This window comes from Danio rerio, chromosome 12, assembly GCF_049306965.1.
Source record: "Danio rerio strain Tuebingen ecotype United States chromosome 12, GRCz12tu, whole genome shotgun sequence".
NCBI classification, from domain to species: domain Eukaryota; kingdom Metazoa; phylum Chordata; class Actinopteri; order Cypriniformes; family Danionidae; genus Danio; species Danio rerio.
The window spans coordinates 26,578,503-26,604,340 of NC_133187.1; the positions used below are offsets into that span (position 1 = coordinate 26,578,503).

The following is a 25,838-nucleotide window of genomic DNA, read 5'->3' on the forward strand; positions in this document are numbered from 1 at the left end:
TAAACTGTTAAAATGTTGCTGTGGTTATATTAACTGAAATATATTTATTGCAATGGAAATTAAAGTATAACAATTTCAGGATAATTTAAATACATCTCATTTCTAATTTAATTTGAATATTTCATCAGCCATTTTATTATACTTTTTTCTCTTCAAATACTTTATCTGAACATAATTTATTGACTGATAAAACCAAAATACATTTTAAAATGTTTATATTCCTGCAGTTGAACAGTTGAGTTTCAGTGGCAAAGCTAAACAATCAGTCATTCCTCCAGTCTTCACTGTCACACATGTTCCCTCACACACATGATTGCTGAGATTATGCAAACAGGTAAATAGATGCATGTCCTGATGAAAATAAACCTGATGTAAAACAAAAAAGAGACAAACAAAAAGTGAGGAGAAAAAAGATGTATATGATGGTGTATGGTGGTCTCTTACATGAGTCAATGTTCTGCTCAGAGGCAGACTTTAACAGCATCATGGCAGTGGCAGCATCAAAATCACATTCTGCAAAGAGAAAGAAATGTGTGATGCACACAAGTATTGACTGTGTGGTGTGTGTGTGTGTTTAAATGAATGAGTCACTTCCACCCAGGAGCAAAACAGTCTCTCGCTCTAATTTCAAAGTACCAGTGCCTTGGTTACCAAACACAGGAAAGAGATGTGCAGTTTCGACTGTACCAAATAGAGGGTGAGTGGAACACAAAGAGCTGAGATGAGTGATAGACCTCAATGTATAATGACATGTCTGAAAATGGTGTGTGTGACAGATGTGACTAGATCATGGACTTTCTGTACAGACCTGTAATGAAGAAGTCTACTAACCTTTTAGGGCACAGCCCTGCTCCGAAGTGAAGAGGTGATGAGGAGGAGATGAGGCACTACACGGCAGAGAGAAAAAGTCAAAAATATTACAACACTTCAAGTCCTATGTAATAAAACAGACCATTACAATTATAGAAAGAATGACAGACATAACATTAGATGTACAGAAATATAAAAGGAATGACAGAAAAACAGATGAATTAGACCAATCAAAATAAAGGTTTGAATATCAAGACTAATTAAACTCTCAATACTCAGAATCTTTAGATAAAACTTTGAAACCACGGAGCGATCGAATAATAAAACAATAGACAGAACAACACAGAAGAATAGAAATGACAGACAGAAAGATAGAATAAGAGAAAAACAGAATGATAGTTGGATTGATAAACAGCAATATAATGACAGAACAATAGAAAAAAAGAAATATTAGAATGATGGGATTAACAAAAGAGAGATGTATGGAGAAAAATAAAATAAAGAACTACAAAATGGAACACAATGACAGAATGATGGATAGAATGATTGGAACCATAATTATTGTGAAAAGGGCTATACAAATAAACTTGAATTGAAATTAAGATAATAATAAAATGATCAACTAATAAAACAATAGAAATATAAATTAATGGAACGGTAGAAAGAATGACGGAACAGCAGAAAAATAGAACAGACAGAATGATAAATAGAACATTAGAATGATGGATAGAATAGAATAACTGATGGAAAGAATGGTAGAACAGATAGATTGAACAGACGGATAGAGACATAGAATGGATGGATGGAAGGCATGGATAGATTGATAGTATAAATGATTAAATGGATGGATGGAACAGTAGAACAGACAATAGAATGATAGTAGGATGGATATAGCGATAGAAGGGACTGACAAAATGCATGGGTTAAATGATAGTACAAATGATGAAACGGATGGTTAGAATAGTAGAACGGAGGGATAGAATGATACTAGGGCTGGAAAGAGCGATAGAATGGATGGAAAGAGCAATAGAATGCAATGGATAAAGCAATAGAATTGATGGATAGAACACATGAATGGAACAGTAGTATAAATTATAAAAAAAACAGTAGAACGGATGGATAGAAAAATATGTGAATAATATATAAGATATACGATAGAACAAATGAACAGACAGACAGATGACTGACTGACTGACTGACTGTTGGATGGATGGATGGATGGATGGAACAATAGAACAAACGGACAGACAGACAAATAGATGGATAAATGGATAGATAGAACAGTAGAATGGATGGTTGGAATGATAGAACGAATTAACAGACAGACAGACGGATGGACAAAACTTTAGAAATTTAGTACAATAGAACTACAGAAAAGAACAATAAAAAGTTAGAACAATAGATAGAATTATTGATAGAATAATAGATAGACAAACAGACAAGGATAAAATAAAGAACAATAGAATGACAGACAACAATAAAATAATTGACAATGATAAAACAATAGAAATATAGAACAGCACATTGACTGATAGAAGGAACGACAGAGTAAGAGACATAAGCCTAGATGAACTGTATGTTGTACACCGAGGCCAGTGTTGATACCTAGGAGGGGAGGCAGGCGGGGTGCAGAAGGCATGAGCATTGGGGAAGTGCTGCTTCTTCAGGGCCTGCATCAGCATGGGCCGAAACTCAGGATGAACGCACCACAGAGAGCCTTTCCCATTGGTCTAGAAAGAACAGAGAGGGGAGGAGTCAAGCATGTATTATCAGCATGATGGTGTGAGAGCAAGACTCAGGTTAAAAGACAACAGGACCATCTGTCCTTCTGATCTGACACCGTGCATTCAAAATCACATCACACAAAATGATCCTAATGAAATATGAAACAATAGCGAGCACAAGGAGAGTGTGTGTGTAATGTTGGCTCCTCCTGTGTTTGCATTAGCATGTGTGAATAAAGGACTCGTCGTCAGTCTTTGTGTGAGGTGTGGTCCTGCAGGGGGAACATGACCTTGACTCACTTCACTAGCCGTGTTCATAAACAGGAAAGAGGAAACATCGCCATGGCAACAGACACCAGGCTGAGACATATGAAACCCACAGATTCACACACAATGTCACACGCTGATGAAACATACAGTCCGCACCGCTCCATTATGGCTTGCCCTCACACACACACACACACACACACGTATATGTGTGTGTGTGTGTGTGTGTGTGTGTGTGTGTGTGTGTGTGTGTGTCTTCTGGAAGTACCTAGCAAAGTCCACCAAAGAAGGTCGAGTGTTTTTACACTTGGCTCCATAGCTGTCCTAATTTAGATCTACACTGCCAGTCCAAAGGTTTGAGATCAGGATTTTCACTTGTTACAAAGTAGTGCAAACAAGGTTATATTTATTTCATTTTAAAAACACATGGTTTCTGCAGGTTACACCCATGTTAAATATAAGAATTTAAGACATTTTAACACCTTTATGAATGAAATTTTAGACTTCTACTAAAGATGCTCTGATCAGGATTTTTGCAGCCGATACCAAGTACCAATTCCTTGTCATGGTGATTGGCCGATAGCAAGTACCAATTCTGATGCTTCAAGCTTTCTATAACTTTTCCATTGCATAAATGATTTTCCCGTTTAAGTATGATACTTAACAGGAGATCTCTCCTTGTCTAAGAGAATTAATGAAGGATGTTGCATGTAACGACTTAAAGAGCCTCTAGTATGGGTTTTTGAAAATTACCCTCCATGTAGGGTGTAACACAGCTCTAAGTGAAGTGAAATATCCAGTAAAGGCTTAAATCTGAAAATACACTATGTTTAAAACTACAGATTAATCTATAAAAGAGTTGAATCATAGTAGTTTGAATGAATAGTTACAGTAATGAGTCTTTAGCCTTTTGCCGCTGTGTGGATTTAAAACTGAACTTGTGCCACTGTTTTTACTTATGGTTAAGAATGGAGCATTATGCTGGTGTTAAACTGCATTGCTTTAATGCATTTCTGCACTGGGCTCAAACATACACTTTGCACTCTGACTACCTCAAAATTGTTGAAAAGCCATAGTGGGCATTTCTCTCTGTCTCCTGCTGAACGCAGTCGACCAATCACAACAGACAAATCAGTGCAGATTAGCATCGCTCTAAGGAGGGGTTTGGGAACAAATGTATCGCTGAACGAATCATTTGAGAGTCGTTGGGATAATAAGGTAAAAATAAATGCATATTTTAAGACAATAAATGTGTTTTTTGACCGTGCATGCATATCAGATTGTTGTTGAAGACCCCAATGCCAAAATATTAGCCTTTTTAATACATAATAGGGACTCTTTAAACATGTCTCATTTAACCATTTAGGTATGGACATGTCAGATTAAATGTGTCCATGTAAACAAAAGATTTTAAAAAATGGCAAGAAAAACAAATAACAAAGCAATTTAGAAACATTTTAAATGATGGAAGAAGAGTTCAACATGTCTCAATAAAGAAAAAGTTTGGAGCACATATGTGATGCATAAGAAGTTGAAATGCAAACCTATAAATACATGTTTGTTTATTGCAGTAAGTACATTACAAAAAGGCATAATAATAAATATTCAATATCCATATATTTCATTAAAATGTTCAGCCAGGTTTTAGCAAACTGTTGTTGTAAATAAATTGTAAATAATTTAGTTAATTCAATAGTTTAGTTCATTATATATATATATATATATATAAAATGGCCTATATACATGCAAGGACATTCCAATATTTTGTTTTACAAACAGGTCGGTTAAATAAAATATTAATATATATATATATATATATATATATATATATATATATATATATATATATATATATATATATATATATACATACACACTGTTTGAATTGTGAATGAATGGAGAATGATTGACAGGCGCAGCGGAGGGAAGCGCTGATCTGAACATGAGTTTAACCACTTGAATATTCATCTGTGCTTCACGTTAAACTACGAAACGGCTTTAAAACATTTTGGATATAGTAGGCCTACATGACAACTTTCTAGTGTCTTTTAGTAGAATACCTTCGTGGCTTTTGTTGGCTTATAAATTACAATGAATATGGCGCATGCGCAAGATCGGATTTGGATCGATACCAGCTGAAAAAATATGCGGTATCGAACCAATATCCAATCCAGGTATCGGGATCGGTGCATCCCTTCCTAGTACACACTGTATATATAGAAGAGTCAAGCTTTAAACAAGAAAATTGTCTGAACTAATTTTTAAATTGAGCGAGATGCTAACGGTCTAATTTGATTCAATGATTTATGCTAAGCTAATCTAAAAGTGCTCCCGCCAGTTCTGGTGAATGGATTAAAAAATTGTTAAACCCTATTTGCAAGAAAGTGGCATGCTCTTTTAATTTACTGTAATAAATCGAATCATGCTTGCTTTCTGTAAAGCTGCTCAGAAATTATATGCATTGTAAAAGGGGCTATACAGATAAATTTGAATTGAATCCAGGGTTCCTGTAGAAGAAATGAAAACATCTGCCTCACTGGTTTTCAAAAAGCCCTAAACCAATATCCCTTTTGACAAGCCTGTTAGCAGACTGCAGTCAGCGCTGCACTACTTTATACACTGACCCAGTTAGTGAAACGGCTGGCTATGCTGCAGTGTGCCGTCAACCGGTCTTGAAAAAGAGATTTTATGCTAATTTATTTTAAGGCTCACTAGAATACTTGATTTTGATAGGCCAGTCAAAGAATACTGAGGTCAAATGTTTATATTTGAGCGTTGTCCCTGGCAACCGTTTTCACTGTGCTAGTTTCAGGTCTCCTGTAGCATTATGCTGTCATGCATAATAAAAATGATTTCCACCTTCATTAATGTTTTAAGTCTATTTAATTTGGGAGATACTGTGCAGCGGAAAGTTTATTCTTGCAAAATATAGCTCTTTATGATAGGGCCAGCCGGCCAGGAATTATTTAATTATTAGTTGCATTTATCCATTATAGGTACAAGTGAATTTAGGCATCACACCATTATAAAGTACAGTGCAAATTCTGCTAAACAGAAATACATGTCCATAACAGTGATGCTTTTGCATTATTCATATATAATTAATGGTATTTATTATATTTTGGGGTCTGGTTATATGTTTAATTATAATTTTATTGATTTGATGTGAGTTTTTGCTCAGTATACTTATTCAGCTTTTAATTTATTTATTTTTTTAATTTACATTTTGTCTTTATTATTTATACATGTATGACATAATATTTTAATGTATTCAAATAAATTTTCTATTAACAAAAAATAAATAAATAAAAAATAAATAAAATAAAAAAAAAAAATCACAAAAATATTGCTAATAGTGTGAAATCATGCTTAAAGTAAAAAACAACTGATGAAATTGCATCCACAGTGTCCAGACTTAATATTTTACAGGCGATATGTGATCTCCAGGACAAAGAAACAATTATACAACAGCTTAAATCTAATAAATTACTCCTAGAACACATTTGTTAACTGAAATAAAAATTAAAAACGAGAGTTTAAAAAAAAATAGAAACAACTAAAACTGTATTGTGTACATACAAAACTAACTGAAACTAACTAAAATTACAGCAAAAACATCCTTTGTTTTCGTCTTTGTAAATGTAATAATACAGACTGTAAGCCTTTAAGAAGTAAATCTATTTACTTCACGCTGCCAGTCTGTAATCCTGATGCATATTGGCCAGGTCAAGCCAGTGCTCCTCCAGTCAGGCTTCGCCGTTGCTCCCGTGACAAAAACAACGACTGGACATGACAGCAGCACGGTGACAGCTTTAAATAAGACTTAAATTAATACTTTTTACACAATTGTGCCCATTAGTGGGTTTTATTTATATATTAGTGATCGTGATCGCAACAAGTCAAACTGAATCATTTGAAACAATTCGCATCTCCATTAACGTTAAGCACTTATCCACAAACAACTTTTTAACATGTGTAAAACCCCCCTCTGACTTGAAATACATAATCAATATATACAGAGTTATTCAGTTATTAGAACAACACACAAGTGGTGAGCCGATAATTCTGCGCATGCGTGATTAAGCGAACCGAACAGAAACATGACAGACTGCTGTTTCTGAACTAAACTTGAACAACTGCAGCGCAGGTAAACCAAGGGCTAAAATTAGAGGTTCTAGTGAAACACAAGTTTACGTCATAACAGAAAGTGAGTAATGCTTCAGTTGGGTTGCAAAACATAATTGTAAGAAACTTTTCAGATCATGCTGATGTTTTTACTGACTGCAATTATGATTGCTGATTATGTTTTTAATATGTTGAGTCCTAACATGGGAAGATTGTCACTGAAGATCTGGTTCGTGTTAAAGATCTGAACTTCTCATCACTACTGTGTATCTAATCTCAGAAGCAGCCTTGCACACATATTTTACCTAAGGCTGCTATCTTGTGGGCTGTTGTATTTGAATTTGAGCATGGGTAGATGCTAACATTAGTGGTAGATGGTAACATTAGTGTTCTTATGTCAAATGTAGCCAATCTTTGGTTAAGTTTTTTTTTTTTTTTTTTTTTTAGAATATTTATTATGCTGACTTTGAATTTCGCACAAAAAATATCCTAGTTTACACACAAAAAAACAAAACTAATACTGAAACTAATAAAAAATAAACTAAGCAATTTCAAAATTTAAAAACTAATAAATCTCCCTCTAAAAACTAATTAAAACTAGCTGAATTTTAAAACTACGTCAAAACAAAAAACTAAAACTAATGAAAAATCCAAAACTGTTATAAACTTGATTGAGTAATTGATTTTTATTTTTATTTCACTTTCTTCAGAAAATACAGTTGTGCTTAAAAGTTTACTTACCCCTGAAAGAATTAGCTAAAATGTGAATAATTTTAACAAAATAAGAGAGATCTTACAAACTGCTTGTTCTTATTTATTTAGTAATGTAACGTAATGTGTATTTATTTAGCACTGTCCTGAGTAACATTGTACATAAAAGATCAAATCTGCAGAAGATGTTGGAAAACTGAAGAATCTGCAGGAGATGGAGGATTTTTCGGAAGAGTAGCAATCAGTTTAAATATTCAGAACAAACAAGAGACTGGTGAACAACCATCACAAAGCAGAAAAAGCACTCGTCGATCATCAGGAAACCACACACTATTGAAAACCAAGGGGTGTGTAAACTTTTGCAGGGGGTTATTTTAATAATTTCAGCTAGATTTTTGTCTAGTAAACTATATGTAAACATATTATGTACAATATCTTAATCAGAACAGTACTAAATAAAAGCCACATGGATTTTGTATGACCTTTCTGATTTTATTAAAACTATTCACATTGAAACTAATTCTTCAAGGGGTATGTAAACTTTCGAGCACAACTGTATAACCACAAATGTTTCAGCTTAACCCCTTCCTCAGTGTGTGACCTGATGACACACTAAGGGATGAGTGGAGTTCAATGAGTTGGACCATCTTTTTATAAGAAGTGCAGATCATGACAGAGTTATTCCAAAGTGTGTACCCACTTTTTGTTTGCATCATGATAAACAAAAAACTCCAAATTTAAATGTGAATATTCATAAAGTACTGTACAAAAGCTGTAGTTGTAACGATACTGAAGTTTAGTATTTAGTACATTTGATTGCTGTTCAGCACGTTCTTAAACACCACTGAATTGCCATTGTGTTCACATGCTCAACATAAAATACTGTGACTGGCTGTAAAGGTCATCATTTTATAGAACTCACCACTGTTTACTGAGTGTAAACTCAGATACAAGGACACTGGAGCTTTATAAGGCCCGATATATCAGTGGATTGCTTGTATGTCAGCTTATAGACAAACCAGCTGATCAAGGTGACTGAAATGCACCAGTGTCCCTGTATTTGTGCTTACACTCAACAGTGGTAAGAGCAGTTACCCGATGACCTTCACAAAACACAATCACAAATCAGCGCTGTTTAAGAACGCGCTCCACATCGCTCAAATGTTAACAGCAAATGGACATATTTAAAATTTCGATTCAAACCAAATATATCGTAGCTTAAGTATCGATTGGTACCGAATTCCGGTATCGCGCAACCCTATTTTAAAGGCTAAGAAATTGCACATTAGCAGTACATTTGACTAAGCTAAAAGTAGCAAGATTAGCTTATGATTAAATATCCAATATTGATTCATGCAATAAATAATAAAAAATATATAAAAAATAAGGAGATAAATAAAAATAAACATCATAATAGTCTAATACGACTACTCTTTATACAGTGCTCAGAATAGATGATTACACCCCACACAAATGTCTCTTTTAAATTAATATTTTCTTTAAGATGCTTTATAATATTGTGTATTTGTGCAAATACATTGGATTAGTCAGCACTAAAGCCAAATCTGGAGCTAATCTAACAAAATAACTTCTAATAGCAGTTCAAAAATTTTTAGCCCAAATTTATGTTAGAGAAAAATATTTTTAAAAAAGGAAAATAAAACAAGGGGGGAAAAAAAAAATCAAGAGAAGCAAAAAATATGTATATAATTGTTTTAAGTTTCTAATTTTGTGCAGTATTTCACATGAATTTACATGTATTATCTTTCTATTTCCAAAGATGTTTGGTAACTAAAATATTACTTTAATAAATATATGTGTTTAATAAATTGGTTTTGTTCAAATGCACCAAAATATATTACCCATATTCAGAGAAAAGGATAAAAATATACATTTTCAAAAGGGGGTGTACTCAATTATGCTGAGCACTGTATGCTTTCAATTAACGTACTTGTTTTTTGTTAATGACTGGCTGACTTTTCTCTTTTATCGAGTCTGGCAGCAACATGTTACTTTTATTACAGTACAATACTTGCATTTAATAACACTAGTGTAACAAATTTCAAAGTAGATATCAGTAATAATATTACACATAGTATTCATAAATTAGCTTGTTACATTACGTCTGTTGCCTTAACCCCAACTAACTTCAAAATCAACAGTCCAACTAGGGTTGGGGTGATAGACATTGCAATCGTCCATCGCCAATGTCCATCACGACGCTGAGCCTGCAGCGCGATCCTCCATGCCGCCCCTATCTCAGCAACAACCCACTCCTGAAAAATACACACTTAGGCCCCGTTTACACTAATAGGTCTTGGTGTTAAATTGGCATTTTAGAACAAAAACGATTACGGATTACGTACTGCTGAAAAAGCACATTATGTGACCACACACAGACACACACACACACACACACACACACACACACTCTGTCATGTACACGTCTGAGCTCCTGGCAGTCAGCGGGTGCTTTTGAGCACAAAACTCCAGAGAGCAGTGCACATCAGACAGTTCATCAAGGATGTAACACTGCATCGCGTCTCACTACAGTTGTTAAACGTGATATTTAATTAATCTTGTCTCTATCTAACGGCTCTTCTGTCTTTTGAATCTATTAGGTAATGTGTCACAGCGTCAGTACACTGCTTCAATCTTTCGCTTTCACGCATGTACTTAGTAATTTTAGCGAACACTTAGATTCTGTTGGTTGGTTCCTGTTGGTTGTGCACCTTTTTTACCAAGTTTGTCAACGCCAATATAACGACACAGATCAATCTGCCTATTCATGCCAAAGTCCCGTGGAAAAAGTGATTGACAGGTGTTAATTTGTAAGTAACTTATCTTTATTTATTTATGATTTGGTTAAGGGTAAAACAAAGACCATGCGGGTCAGGTCGTTGAAACTGCATGCTACAAATAATAAATTCATTATGATTTAACTATTCAAAAATAGTTAATTCACTGCCACCTACGACGATGATGCCATCATTCATCGCGATGTTTCACATTAGACGTCGTACAATGCCAAATTGGTCGACATCGCCAAAAACGGCAAAATCAAATGGGGGTTTTAATCACATAATGAGACCAATTACTTCTTTATCAGCATTTTAGAATAAGCTAATCACTACACTTGATCAAATAACAACATCACTCGCTTTTGAATGAATATTAAGTAATCTGTTGTTTTTGTTTTTTTTTGTATCACATGGCCAACATTAACCATTACACACACAGCATATGAAAAGGCTCTTACCTTTCCTATGCTTCTCTCTACTTTGCGGAAGCACTTGTTAAGAGACAGGTTGTGGCGCACTGAGTTCTTCCAGCCAGTAGGGGCGCTGGAGAAATATGGAAAATGCTTGAGGATCCAGCCGTAGATGTCCTTCACTGGGAGAGATTTGCTAGGTGACTGCTCGATGGCCATGTATATCAATAAGGAGAAAGAGAAGGGAGGCTTAGACTTGTAAGGATCTCTTTCGCTTCCTGTCGAAACAGAGGAGGCGGATGAATTGGTGTTGCTATGTGGTGACCCGATGCCACCCTCAATGTCAAACAGTGGGCTGTTGATGGGTTGTGCCTCGGGCCCTCCAAGAGAGAAGTTCTGTAGCAAGTTCTCATGAAGCCAGTTCAGGTTTGTGAGCTCGTCGTCTTCAGACTCGCCTGCCACAACACTGACAGATCGACCAATTTGATCTAGACTGGTGGCCATTGGACTGGAAGCACTCTCTGCTTCAGGGAGAGTCCCAGCTCCACACGCTCCCTGTGCTCCAGGAGATTCGGCTTTCTTATCTGGAGACATGCCGATTATCGGACCCATCAAACCAGGAGGGTCTGCGGAAGAAAAGAAGATTGGTGAAAACAGGTTTTTATAGTGATCAATGGTGAATAAATGGTGCTGTGAGAGTTTACAAATAAAAAAGGTAAATGCAATTAAAGCCTTGGTCAGATCACACAATTCTGGCACGATTAACTTGACGTAATGTGTCGTAGGGACTCGTGAATGACAAATGGGCGTTTTGACACAAGATTCAATAGTTTCTTCTCGTGTAATGTGGCATAGTTAACGTCAACCAATATCATGTCTGTGACACCTCACGGCACCATCGCAGAAAGTTTAGCATGTTGATTTTTTCCCCGATCTTCACAACGAGTTCCATCACATGGGTGACACTGGACAAAAGGAGCACATCATTTCTCAGTTATATCTGTGGGTGCTACCGTTAATTCATCGGTCATGTAATCAAAGTTCATTAAAAATGAATCAATCAAGCTCAATTATTGCTTAAGCAAACTTTAACTACTTTCTCTAAAATAATTAAGTGTTTTAATTCATTTTATTTGACAGACTGGCACAAATATGCAGACATCTTCATTCTCAGAACAAGTTTCTGAGTTCTCTCAGCCTTCCAACTGAGTTCCTTTTTTCGAGTTAATCAGGAAAGTTTAGTTCGGCGAATACATACTTTACTAACTAAACTAATTAAATTGAAACTGTCTCGCTCAATGGATGATTTTGTCATTAAAAATGAAAAAAGTTAAATATAATTTTTCCTAAAACTGTGAATTTTCATTTTATTTTATTTAGGCTAGATTTTATTTTATTTAATAAACCAGTTTGTGCTTTGATGCTGAAGCATACAGCGTAATGGTTTTGAAGCAGTACATTTAGATTTAAAATAAAATATACATTTGATCTTATCAATGCCATAATAAATGCCCTTAAATAATATAGCCTAGTTGTCAGCAAGCATCAGTGTTTATTGAGGTTGACATAAGATTTTTAAAAAAATTAACTTAATAAGATATTTTGTTATAGCAACACTTTTGACTTTGGGAAATAACGCTCATCGTAGATACAACAAGATGACTGATTGTAAAGGAACATGTAGTCTGGCACATTTGTTACCCACGACAAATCAAGATTTCATCCAGACAAAATTGCATAATCTGACATAGTGACTTTCATAACCGGCAATAAAATTGTGTGATTTTACCAGGGCTTAAGACTTTCAATTACGATTAATGCGCTTCTGAATAATAATAGAAACCCAATTTTAAACATTATTACGCTTAGGCAATGTATTTATTTCTATATATAAACATATATAATATATTTATATAAAAATATATATATTTTTATATTTTTTATTTCATTTCACAACTGCTGATTTGTTATATCAGTCCTTAAATGCTATAGCTGATATTCCAGTTATTTAAAAGTGATCAAATACAGTTCTAATCACTAATACTAATCAAATATCAGCAGTCAATGGCCTAATGCATCTGTAAAAATATCAATTAAATGAATTACATCATATATGCAAATTAAACAACAACAAAGTATTATAAAGTCCAAAGCATGCTGCCACTTGCATGTTAAGAGTATCTGTGAGAATCAGAAATTAATGGGGGCTTGTAGTGGAAATACAACCAAAATAAACAGAACCGTTCAACAAATTCAAGATAAGAGCGGAGATGTATAGTAACGAAGAACTACTTCACTACTGTACTTAAGTACAAAAAGGCAGTATCTGTACTTTACTGGAGTATTGTTTTTTTCTCGTACTTCCACTTTTACTTAAGTACATATTTCCATGAGTTTAATACTTTTACTCCGATAGATTTTTATGTGCTGCATCGTTACTCGTTACTAGGGGTGTCAAAATGATCGATATCAGTTCAGTAATAGATCATAACCGGTTATTACGTGATGACGTAATTTATCTCCTATGCGCGATGTCGCAATACTATGGCGGAGGACGGAGGCGCGAGGGTGAGGCGGCACAGCACACAAGCCGCTATTTCACTATTAGGGAGAAATGTTGTAAAACTTCGCCTCTGCCTCTCTCTTTCTCACTTTGGACATTTGACCCGCTGGCCTGTTTGTAAGGTAACTTGTCCTCTCTTCTTGGCTGTTAAAGCTGTGGATCCATCCAGACACGAGCGTGTCTGATGTGCAAGTTTTCTCCACTGTGTCTAATACCTGTGATAACCGCGTATTCTTCCCGCCATGGCTGTACAGCGCTTCATTTCTAAAGCCCTTTCTGTTGAGCAGGTGAAAAGTAACCAATCATAAGACCAGCGCTCAAAAAGCAGGCGGGATAATATAGACATTAGTTTATTAGCTGTAAATGCTCATGCAGTCTTCTGCCAAATATTGTTGTTAAAAGATTTTGGGTGCATCATTATTAATGTGTGCATTTTGCCAGATGTTTCCAAAGTATAACCTCTATCAGAAAGAAAAAAAAACAAAAGAAAACAGGCACTTCTTAATACACTAGCATACAACTGACACCTATCAGGCAATTAAACCATAAATTTTTAAGTTAAATTGTAATATTTATAATTTTAAAAGTGGTCAAAGAACTGGATATCTTTATGTTTCCAGCTTCTTTTAATACACTGTCATCTCTATGCCTGCGCCATTTCTCTTGAAGGAATTAAGAGGCCCTTCAGGACAGAGTTAAGGGCCTCTTAGGTGTCTACTCAAGTGCCCGCGAGAACCATGACCCTCATCTTCAAGACAAAACCGCACAAGAACAACTAGACTGGGTACTCTAGGGTTCTCAAACAATCACTAAAGACTGTTATCAGCTCATGCAATAAATCAAACAAGGATGGAGAGGATAAGCGATATCCAGTTCCAAACTGAAGTCTAAAAAGACACACAGAGGAGGGAAAAAAAAAAACTCCAATCAAAAAGCTTCCTGCCACTGGCTTTAATGGACAGCCATGGAAAGCGCACAGAATATTTATAAATAAATCATCAGCTCAAGTAAAAGAGGGTTGAGTGCCTAGGAGAGTGAATGTTTCTCTGCCCACTATTATACCCAGTGCCATGGAAACCATACAGCACATCAATAAATAAATAATCACATAAAGTGCTGCTCTGAATCATTCCCTCTCCCACTCTGGAGAATAGAGTGGAGGGCACAGGGAGGGGGATCCACTTCCTCTTTCAGACCGTTCAAAACACCTAAGACACAAATAAACATCTTCCTCTGCACATGGGAACTGACAAAAAACAGCTCTTACACAAAGTTTTAGGGATCAGTCGCACCAAAATTAGTCATCATTTTAAAACCTCTGTGTCACTCCAAACCAGTTTGGAACTAGTCTTTTAATCAGTGAAACACAGAGGAGATACTTTGAAAAATGTTTGCGCTGTTCTATTTAAGCATTCAGTGAAACTTTATTTGAATCAGCATCTCTTCAACTACAAAACTGGGGGATGAAGCTTTTGCAGAGAAACTTCCAAAGACAATTCCTTGTTTGACTTCAGATGGCAATTTAAGGCCCTATATACACTAATATGTTTTAGTTTAAAAACGCATAACTTTTCCACAGTTACGCCTTTCATCCACTACTCCGAAGTTTACGGAGCATAGAAGAGGCCGTTTGGTTTTAAAACACTGCTTCTCCGTGCCAGTGTGGATGGGGGAAAACAGAGATATCTGAAAACAGAGGTGTGGCTTCAGACATTCAGCTATCACATCTGATTGGAGCTTATTCCTCAATATTAAGTGCACAAAATTCAGTCTTGCACCCTTTCCCTAAGTTCAGACTTCGCAAGTTTGATATCGAAATACACGTTGGTAAATATTTCCGACGGTAAATATTTAAGATATAAGAAACTGCCTATTTTCATTTTGATATTAACTTATTTAGTGTCTGGTATGTTGAGGTGTCGTGTAGCTACATATTTATGTGCCAGTTATCTTCACTAAATGAATTTTTAAAATAAAACGGAGCCTATACCAACTGTTAGGGATGTCCCGATACAACATTTTAACTTCCGATACGATACCAATATTGCAACCTTCAGTATGAACCGATACCGATACAAATCCGATACGTGCACAAATCATTAATACTTTTACCTATTTCATTGAGTGGAATGTATGAATGGCTAGATCAAACTAAGAACAAAAGTCAGCTACAGTAAGTATGGGAAAAAAAGCAATTTATTAATTATTATAAAATATAATTATATAAACTATTCTAAAAACAGCTGGGAGCAGAAACATAAGAAAACTAAATTGTTAACTGACCAACTGCTAAAGTGTCTAAAGTTTCAATTTCACGCACAGCTTTTTGATGAATATTAGATCCAGTTTCGAGCTGAAAAATATCTTTCACACTGGGCAGCAGAAATAAGGAGTTATTGTTATAAATTATTGTTAAGTTAATAAAAATGTGCAGTATGGTTAGTGCAAACATTTACATGATCAGATCTATTTAATCTGTGTTTGTATCATAAGAAAATTATGGCTGTATCAATGTTCCCAAACAAAACATTATTAATTTCATAATAATATATATTCAGATATTATCTTTAACATAAATATACTTGCAGTACCAGGATTAAAACACACCTTTTCTCCAGAGCACATGCAATAATCTGACTTTTAAAAATAATTTTATTTATCAAAATTCATTTTATTTGCATAATAGATTGCTCAGATTCCACCCTACTTCCCACATGGGAAAAGTACGACAATGTAAATAAAGACAGAACTGCTAACTCATGTGCAAAGCTGACAATGTTTATCAGAGCACTTTATCTTTCTGGGCTTTTTAAAGAAGAGTTAAACATGGGAATACCTCTAATTAAATTTTCCTTCTGCCCGAAAGTAATACCATTTTTTCTTTTAAACTGTAATGGCCCTCAGCAACAGAATGATTTCTTATTCTTATTTAACAGACAATTAAAACAACAAAAATGTTTAGCATGTAACACCTTAACATGACAGCTATAGAAAACGAAAGCAGAATCCGGGACATGTTAGGCGATTTAGAAATCCTGTCTGAATGCATTTTTAAGTCTAAAATAGAGGACATGTACGGGAAAAAGAGTATGTATTGTCACCTTAAATGATGAGCTGGGTTAGTCCATTTAGTAAAAAGCTTTTCTTTGCGTGTCCTTGCACTTATCTCAACGCTACTACCAAAGTCAGATGTCCAGTGCGTCTCTGAAGTCTGAAGCAGCAGAGCATCTGAGTTTGTGGAGTTTCTCACGCACACAGAACCGGGCCGCCGAGGTAAAGTCTTATGTGTGGGAAGCGCTGGTGTTGAATTGGGTATCACACTGGAAAAACCACGATATGCCATGACCGACATGTAACGTAAACATTTTAAACGAGGCTCGCATGATGTGCGGTTCGTCGCCATTCGGTGCCTTGAGTTAGCAGCGTATACAAAACAATGTAACTTAAAAATCTCTTGACGTGAAGTAAATAAAACAGTAACGTTAGAGATTAGCCGTTGTTGATCGCGTCAGCGTATGCTCCCGTCACAATAGATTTCTATTGTAATACACCATAACTAAGTGTGAAGAGCACATTAAATATTAAAGGGACTTTGCTAGCAAGTAGTGTTGTAACCACATGGGCTTTGCACGCTGCTGGACAGAATAGCTGTAACAGAGTTTAGAGCAAATCAGACTGCTTATATCGAAGATTTTTAATGCAGTATGATATAGTTTTTGGACTGATATCGGACCTATTTCCGATATTAATATTGGATCGGGACATCCCTTGCATCCTTTCATTTTCTTAAAAAAATCCGAAAAATACCGAAATATCTTTTGCTGAATATCAGTTTTAATAATCAATAAAGGCCATTATAAAAGTATAACGTACAAAAGGTTCATGCAATATAATAAATAAAGGCAAACAATCAGTCAATATGCAGAATCAGTGTACGTGGTTACATAAATTAATATATTAACTTATCTTTCCACTTTGACAAAACACGTTACCTGAGAACAAGTAATAGATTCAAAAGACCAAAGAGTCATTAGATAAGGACAACATGAATTAAATATCAAATTTAACAACTATAATAAGATGAGATCCAGCGGTAGATCCTTGATGAACTGTCTAATGTGCACTGCTCTCATCCCGCTGAGCACCCACTGACTGCCTGGAGCTCAGACGGCGAATATTCTTTACTGAAAATAAATGAAAGCATACATTGTTTTGACGGATAAGACAGTAAGTAATTGGCAATGATTTTTTTTAGTTGAACTCCTTTTTTTCTTTAAAAGAAGTTTCCTTAATTTAAAAAATCTGTTTAAAAAAAGGCAGTGATTGCTTGCGATTAAGCTAACATCAGAAATTATACTTTTTTTTTGAAAGGTAGATAAAGGAGTAGGTTATACCTTGTGGTTAATTGCAGAGCTCCTCAATGTAAAAAAGAAAAAGTAAGAAAAAGTCATTTAAAAATAACTCAAAAGTAACGTAACGCATTACTTACTATGAAAAGTAACTAAGTAACAAAACTAGTTACTTTTTTGGGGAGTAATTCAATATTGCTATAGATTACTTTCAAAAGTAACTTTTCACAACCGTTGGTATCTGTCGTGTATAACAACAGATTACGGTGTTTGAGAGAAGAAACACTGAGAGGAGAAGATATTCAAACATCAGGAACCTCACATTTCATTCAAGAGTTAATTCCTTGACGTGGATCATGGTTTAAATAGGGCTGAGGCCATCCAGGGTAGAGTTCTGGAACATACAGTGCAGTCCAGTGCTTGATATAGACCCTTCATTAACACCAGAAAACTAACTTTATTCAATTCAAATACTTTTAAAAAGTCTAGTGCACAAATGTCTTTATTTTTATACTTCACTGTACACTGTAAAAATGAATTTTGAGGCTTGTAATTTTTATTTAAAAATGTATGTGGTAATTAAAAATAATATTTATTGTTATAATATTCATATTTTCTTAAAAAAAATTTATATTGTGGATTTATTATAAAATTTGAGAAGATTTCGCTTATATAAATAAGATTTAAATTTAACTTATTGTTTTAAGTAAACTAACTAGTGCAATGATTAAGCTTAATTTGAGAAACCAATTATGCTAATAATATTGAGGAAAGATGGCTTCACGTTTATTTTAGGAGAATTCACTCAATTATGCGGATTTGACTGAGATGTTTGCATTTGAATCTCAACAACGGCAGTGACCAGATGACATTTTGAAGGAGCAGATCAACAGCGAGCATGTTAAGAGGTAAGCATTAACAGTTTATCATTTTTTTGTGTTAAATAAGCTCCTTCAGAAAAAACACATGCCTTTCAAGCTTGTTCAGGAGCTTAGTTTTTGCCATATGATGTGTTTAGGAATACACAAGTTTTTTTAACCATCCATTCCTATTTGAAATTGATTTGCTTCAATGTTCAATCTGAATTATATAAAGAAATTGAACAAATTATTTGCATTGTAATATTTAACATGATCAGGCAACCGTTAAGCAGTGTAGACGAACAACAGTGAGCTTGTTAAGTGGTAAGTCTAAGCTAAGCTAAGTTTGCTAGCTATTTAATGCGGTTTATGCACAGCTAGTCCTTTTTAATTTTATAAGATTACTTTTACAGTATTGATTATGTAATGTAATGAACTTTGTTTATATATAATACTGTACATAAATACTTATATTTGTTTGCTTCATTTTTCAGATTAATGAAGAAAATGTTCGCAGTTTTTTCCCACTAAAGAGGAGCAGTTTATTCAGGCAGATTTTGATAGAGAGAATGGGTGTCATACATCAGTTATTTTTAATAATGTTATTTTTAGTATTATTATTATTATTATTATTAGGCAATATTATTAATTTGAACACTTATTTGCAACAGACCTCACATTAAATTATGGATGAGACGAGAAAAGTCGTCCTCTGTTGTTGGTCTATCTGTGTGAATAAGAGGAAGAGCTCATGCAGGAGTGCAATGTGTCTCTAAACGTAATGTTAATTTTACAATGTGGCACTGCACAGAGAATTGATGTCTGCCAACCATGAGGACTTCGGCATTGTCTTGGAGGATGAGCGATTCATGCCTAGCTTGGAAAATCTAGAATTGCTGAACTGAATTGATACAAGTATTCCACAAATTAAAATCACTTACAAAGAAATGTATATTAAGTTTCTGACACAAATTCACTGCTACACACTTTTGGGGACATTTCACTGCATTGACAGCTTTTATACTGGTATTATATGTTGTGCAAAACACAAATTCTGTCACATTATGTCTAAAATGTGACTATTCCTACAAAGAAATTTGACAGAACATTTTTTCCATGACATGGATAAAGGAATTTTTATCAGAGATTAACATTGCTGTAAATTTTATATAGATTTGTTTAACATCTTGTGCCATTTTTTATCAGTAGAACATCTAATAAAATGATATTTGGCAAAAATGCATTGTGTATTTCTTTCATTTATTCATTCATTTTCTTGTCGGCTTAGTCCCTTTATTAATCCGGGGTCGCCACAGCAGAATAAACCGCCAACCCATCCAGCATGTTTTTTACGCAGCCGATGCCCTTCCAGCCGCAACCCATCTCTGGGAAACATCTACACACACTTTCTCACACACTCATACACTATGGACAATTTAGCCTACCCAATTCACCTGTTGCGCATGTCTTTGGACTGTAGGGGAAACCGGAGCACCCGAAGAAAACCCACATGAACGCAGGGAGAACATGCAAACTCCACACAGAAACGCCAACTGAGCCGAGGATCGAACCAGCAACCCAGCAACTTTCTTGCTGTGAGGCGACAGCACTACCTACTGCGCCACTGCTTCGCCCCATTGTGTATTTCATTATACATTATATATTTTACATTTTATGAATGAGTATTTTTTATTAATAAATTTGAGTAAATGGTGATTTATTTGCATATTTCATAAAAGCACATTTCACTAATAATATTAAAATCATCATATATCACTCAAAAAAACTAGTAATTTTCCCATGATTCATTTAAGTGGTTTTTGCTGAAAAAAAAAAAATAAATAAATATGAGTAAATGGTGGTGGATTTGCTTAAATTATAAAAGCACATCTAACACTCAAAATTTTTTTAGTAATTTTCACATGATTCATTCAAGTGGTTTTTGCTAAAAAAATCAAGTCTTGAAATTTACTTAAAAATAATACATGCAATAGTTACCGCTATTTTTTAGTAAATAGCACATAAGATTTTTTACAGTGTAGCTTTAATGAGGTTCTCAAATCAACCATTATATCATAAAAGTACTTTTGAAAATAATTTTTGTTTCCTATTCCGATTCACTCGTCAACCAAATAAGCCCATTCACATCAAAATGATTAACTATTTCTATAGAAATATAATTTATTTCTTTTTATAGCTATTCAAGACATAAATAGAAAAAATACCCACAGAGTAAGTTCTAATATCACGCATCCCTGAAATCAAATATCCATAGGCTGCTTTGTTTTCCAACAGAATCATCACTGGATGTCTTTCTTTGTGAACACTCAAGGGCAGGTACGACAGCAGCATGTCCTTCATAGCACATTTAGTGGTGTCTGCTTCCCATCCTTCACCACTACTGAGACCCGTCTCTACACTCACAATGGCTCTCATTAGCAAGACAAATCCAACTCTCTCCATCAAGCTCATCAGCCCACCACATAACCATCCGTCCACACAGACAGACAATGCTAATGGTGACACTCTTAACAAACAGACATACGCCAAAACAAAGCCACTGCATATAAGCCTTAGCCAATAGGAGGGGCTGCATAAACATAAAGAAAGCTAGTTATCGTATTACTTATCGGGAATACTATGGAATTAATTTATTTAATGTTTATGATAGATATACTATCTAAAGCCAAAGTAAAAATTTATTTAAAAGTGTATCATGCATATTATGATATGCAGTGGGACACAGTGGCTCAGTGGTTAGCTTTGTCACCTTACAGCAAGAACGTCGTTGGTTCGAGTCCCAGCAGGGTTAATTGGCATTTCTGAGTGTTTGCATGTTCTCCCCATGTTCGCATGGTTTTCTTCTGTGTGCTCCGGTTTCTCCCACAGTCTAAAGACATGCGCTTTAGGTGAATTAAATAAATTAAATTGTCCGTAGTATATGTGTGAATGAGGGTGTATGGATGTTTCCCAGTACTGGGTTGCAGCTGAAAGGGCATCCGTTGTGCAAAACATATGCTGGATAAGTTGGTGGTTCATTCTGCTGTGGTGACCCCTAATGAATAAAGAGTTTAAGCCGAAGGAAAATGAATAAATGAATATGATGATATATTTGCATGTTAGGGATTATCTAAAGCAGGGGTTCTCAACCTTTTGCAAGCTGGGCCCTCCCAAAGCTGGTTCATTGCAGTTGGAAAAAATTGCAAAATGTGGTGTTTTTATATTTATAACATTTGAATACAGTTCAGCAACATACATCACACGACCTGACAACCAAGAGAGACAATTGACCATCACTTAATTTACCATCACCTCACGATTGAAAATGTAACACTGATTTCATACAGGGTTCATACAGACACAGCCTAATAAAAATCAAGCATTTTTACGCACTTTTTCCAGGACCTACTTTTATCTTTGAAACTGACACGCAACATATTCAACACCTGAAATATATTCTCAGCAACCCATAAAAACATTGCATAGGAATTATATATTGATTTATACAAAAATAAACATTAATAAAATAGAATAATTAATTAATAATATATTAATAATTAAGAATATAATAAAACCAAGACTGACACGCAATGTGTTGAACACCTGAAATGTTTACTCAGCAATTCCTAAAAATACTGCATAGGAAATATCTATCTATCTATTATTATTAATAATAATAATAATAATAATAATAATTTATTAATTAATTAATCAAATATTAACAATAAAATAAACCTCTCCTGCAGTAAATGTGCTTGTTAAATTATTATTTTTTATTTTATTTGTTGATGTTCTCTCACAGATGGAAAGAGAACAAAATATTTGTACTCAAGTTATAATACAATTACACTGCTAAAATATTACAAGTTTTAATAAATAATACTTATATTTAAAAAATTTCTCTTTTAAAAAAACTACTCTACTACTACTAAAACTACTACTAGTCAAAAAAATCAGATTTTCATTATGGCCCTTTTTAAGTATAAAATTATTTAAATGGTTTAATTGCTTAAATCACAAGGCTACATATAAGAATTTGTACCAACAAAGTATGGTTGATTTTTTCGTACATGACAATGAATCATTTTCAATAGCACTGGCAAAACTACCACATCCTTTTAAGGCCATAGAGACACTTTTTGTCCATTTTAAACAATACTTTCAAGCTTTGAAATGTTTAATTAAAGTATATGATCTATATCTATATGATATATTGTCTATACCATACTTTATTTTACGCTTGATCTTAAACTGAAATAATTTTACAAAAAAAGACAAGAACACTGTCAGTAGTAAATAGTAAAACAAATTACTTCATTTCTGACAACACTATATTTCGCAATGCAGTGCTTTAATATTGTTCATTTTGATCAATGTAACAGATTGCTTAGACCTGTAATGCCTGTACAATTTGGTGATGCTTTAAGACAGATCAGAATACCGCTATTATGTATAAATCACATAAATTCCTAATCCAGAAACATTTCTAGCATAATTCTTTTGTCGTAAAGAGAAAAAAAGTTCCACCTTTGCTAAAAGTTTTAGTAGGCTAAGTTTCACTTCACAATACAGCCAAATAAGTCTGTTAGTATTGTCACAGGTCATGCATCAATCTAATTCTAAATACTTGATCGTTTTTGACTAAGTTTAGTCAAGGAGCAAAGATAAATAATTTCTACCTCTAAGAGATCGCGATTGTATATAGTCTGAGCACATGCGCAATGATGAGATCATGAGAGGACTTGCAGTTCATTTGAAAAAGCCTATTCAAGAGCTTGCATATCCAGTTTTAGAGATTAACATCCATAACTGCGCTCTCGTGTTAAAAAAATTTGCAGATTTAGTTTTTTTTTTCTGTTTTTTTCCTCCCATCCAGTAGCCTACTCGCCCACGCCTCGCCTTCCACCAAACGAATAATAGGACAGTTCACACATAAATGAAAATGTACTCACAATTTACTGACAGTCAAGTGGTTAACTTTTATGAATTTCTATTTTCTGTTGAAAACAAAAGGAAATATTTTGAAGAATGTTTGAAATAAACAACCACTGACATCCATAGCAAGAACAAAAAACACTATGGAAGTCAATTGTTGCTTTTTTACCAACATTTTTCATAATATCTTCCATTACGAATAAAAAGCAGAAAGCAACTCAAACCGGTTTGAAACAAGTAAAAAGTAAGTAACTAATGACAAAATGTTTATTTTTAGATAAAAATATGCTTTTATGTTGTCATATTTTGATTCAAATTTAGGAGGCTAAAAAAAATTAATGAATGGGTTACAATTTCTAAAACTGACATTAATAACAATATATGGGCTAATCTGCTGTTGAAAGTACATGTGATGGTATTTTTATCAGCTCACAAATCTTGAACTGCTTAGAAAAAAAAAATGTAAAGATGTTTGTTCAGCGCACACTAGCCGAGATCTGCTACAGGACATGTATCTCACTAACACTGATCAGTAATTGTGACTACACCCTCATTTTACACCAGTGGGTTTTTGTTGAAGTGCGTTTTAGAATGAAAATGTTAGCCACACCTCTGTTTTCAAAAGTAGCCCATTTCAGTCCATCTACTCTGAAACAAATCACCAGCATTTCCAAACGAAAACATTGTCTTTAGCATAGATCAATTATGCTGAACTAGTGCGGATGTCAGACATAAACTTAGCAAAATGTATGCGTTTTAAAACAACAAAAACAATAAGGTGTAACTTTTTAGCAGCAACTTCAGCAAGCACTGATTATATTTTCCTCACAAAAGGAGAATCAAATAATCTAATAGATTTTACTAAGAAAAACCTGCTTTTGCTTTTAATTTTTACCATTCACTAGCTAATTTCCACCAAAGTTTGAAGGAGGATTTATTCAGTATTGAACCGCTGATGTTTGCAGAACAGAGTACTGGGAAGAGAGTGTGCATCTGTAATAAAACAGTTGGAGATGGAGATCAAGGGGTCTTTTACGTGTTTAAGCATGCTTAAACAGCCGTTTGAATTGGAGGTCTCTGCTGAAAACCAAGCAGAACGCTTTTCCGTCCTGATTCCTGTAGTGGATGCTATTGGTCTATCAAGTATCATTGCTGACTCGAGGGCTCCCAGCGCATCTCCGTCACTGTATGAGAGAGTAGATCTAAAAGCCCAGCAGGAAGGTCACATAACCCTATTATAAAACTGCTGGAGATTAACTGCTTTTTTATTTTTCTCTGTTTAATACAGAATGCAGGTATCCTGCTTGATGTCAAGAAGACATCTGACAAAGACTAACAGACGTCCTTTCAGAAAAGCTCTAAGATAATTCAGAACAAACCAAACAGTACAAAGAGCCTCTTGTTAGTAAGTTTGGAGCTAGTTTTCTCCACCATTCTGAATCACGTTTCAAAGCTAAAGCTTCTTAAACACATTCATATGCTGCAAAGGTTCTGGAAGCCTGCAAGCCATAATCCACAGCAGTAAAGACATCCACATGAACAATTCCAGAGTTTGTTTCATATTACCTTCCATTTAAAACAATAAACATTTCAATGCAACTTGTTCTTATTGGTTTCCATCTTACTTTGTGCAAAACATTTTATATACCTAATACCCCTAACACACACCAAACAAATATATCTATAATTGGATGCAGGAGTTTAAAGAAACAAACTATATTAAATACTATATTTTTAATTAAAACATTTTGTAGTTAAACAACATCCATCTGTGCAGCAATTAAGGAACCGCAATTCTATATCCTTATGGTCTGCTTCAAATATATTACAAGAGAAATGTGAATTGAAATGTGCAAATGAATCTGTGAATACATTAATTAAAAAGTTTTTTACTCTCCATCTGCAATGCATGAAAGTGTCAGTTTGGAATGATAAATTAAAATTCCATTACAAGCACTTGTGATTATAATTTTGCTCTCATTATCAGTACTTGTTGATCGGATGGTGTGTTTTTTTTTTGCACAAATACAAAAGCAGCATACATTTGATCAAAAATACTGCAAAACTCATAGAATTGAAAATAAAATACTGAAATAACTGATTTGTATTGTACTGTATTGTAATTTACACTTTAATTACTGTGCATTATTGTTGCTCAACTCCATTTCACCTTATTGAAACATACCCATGTTTACAAAAGCGATGTGCATGCTGATTGACTATCTATCCAGTGTGTTGTGATTGAACAAATACCTCAAGTGTGTGATGTAAATATTACAAACC

At 34.5% G+C, this 25,838-nt stretch overlaps 1 protein-coding gene across 2 annotated transcripts in view; it reads right to left on the minus strand.

Annotated features, from left to right (window-relative positions):
- Window positions 1–25,838, minus strand: part of foxn2b (forkhead box N2b) — a 35,785-nt gene that overhangs the window by 3,876 nt on the left and 6,071 nt on the right. Inside the window, exons 2-5 of one of the 2 annotated variants that reach the window (NM_001017555.2) lie at window positions 10,897–11,474; window positions 2,416–2,540; window positions 832–887; window positions 445–513 (exon numbers count right to left, since the gene is read on the minus strand). In NM_001017555.2, coding sequence (NP_001017555.2) covers window positions 445–513; window positions 832–887; window positions 2,416–2,540; window positions 10,897–11,474 — 828 coding nt within the window. The remainder of the gene's footprint in view (window positions 1–444; window positions 514–831; window positions 888–2,415; window positions 2,541–10,896; window positions 11,475–25,838) is intronic. The other variant, XM_073917626.1, reaches the window with a different exon arrangement.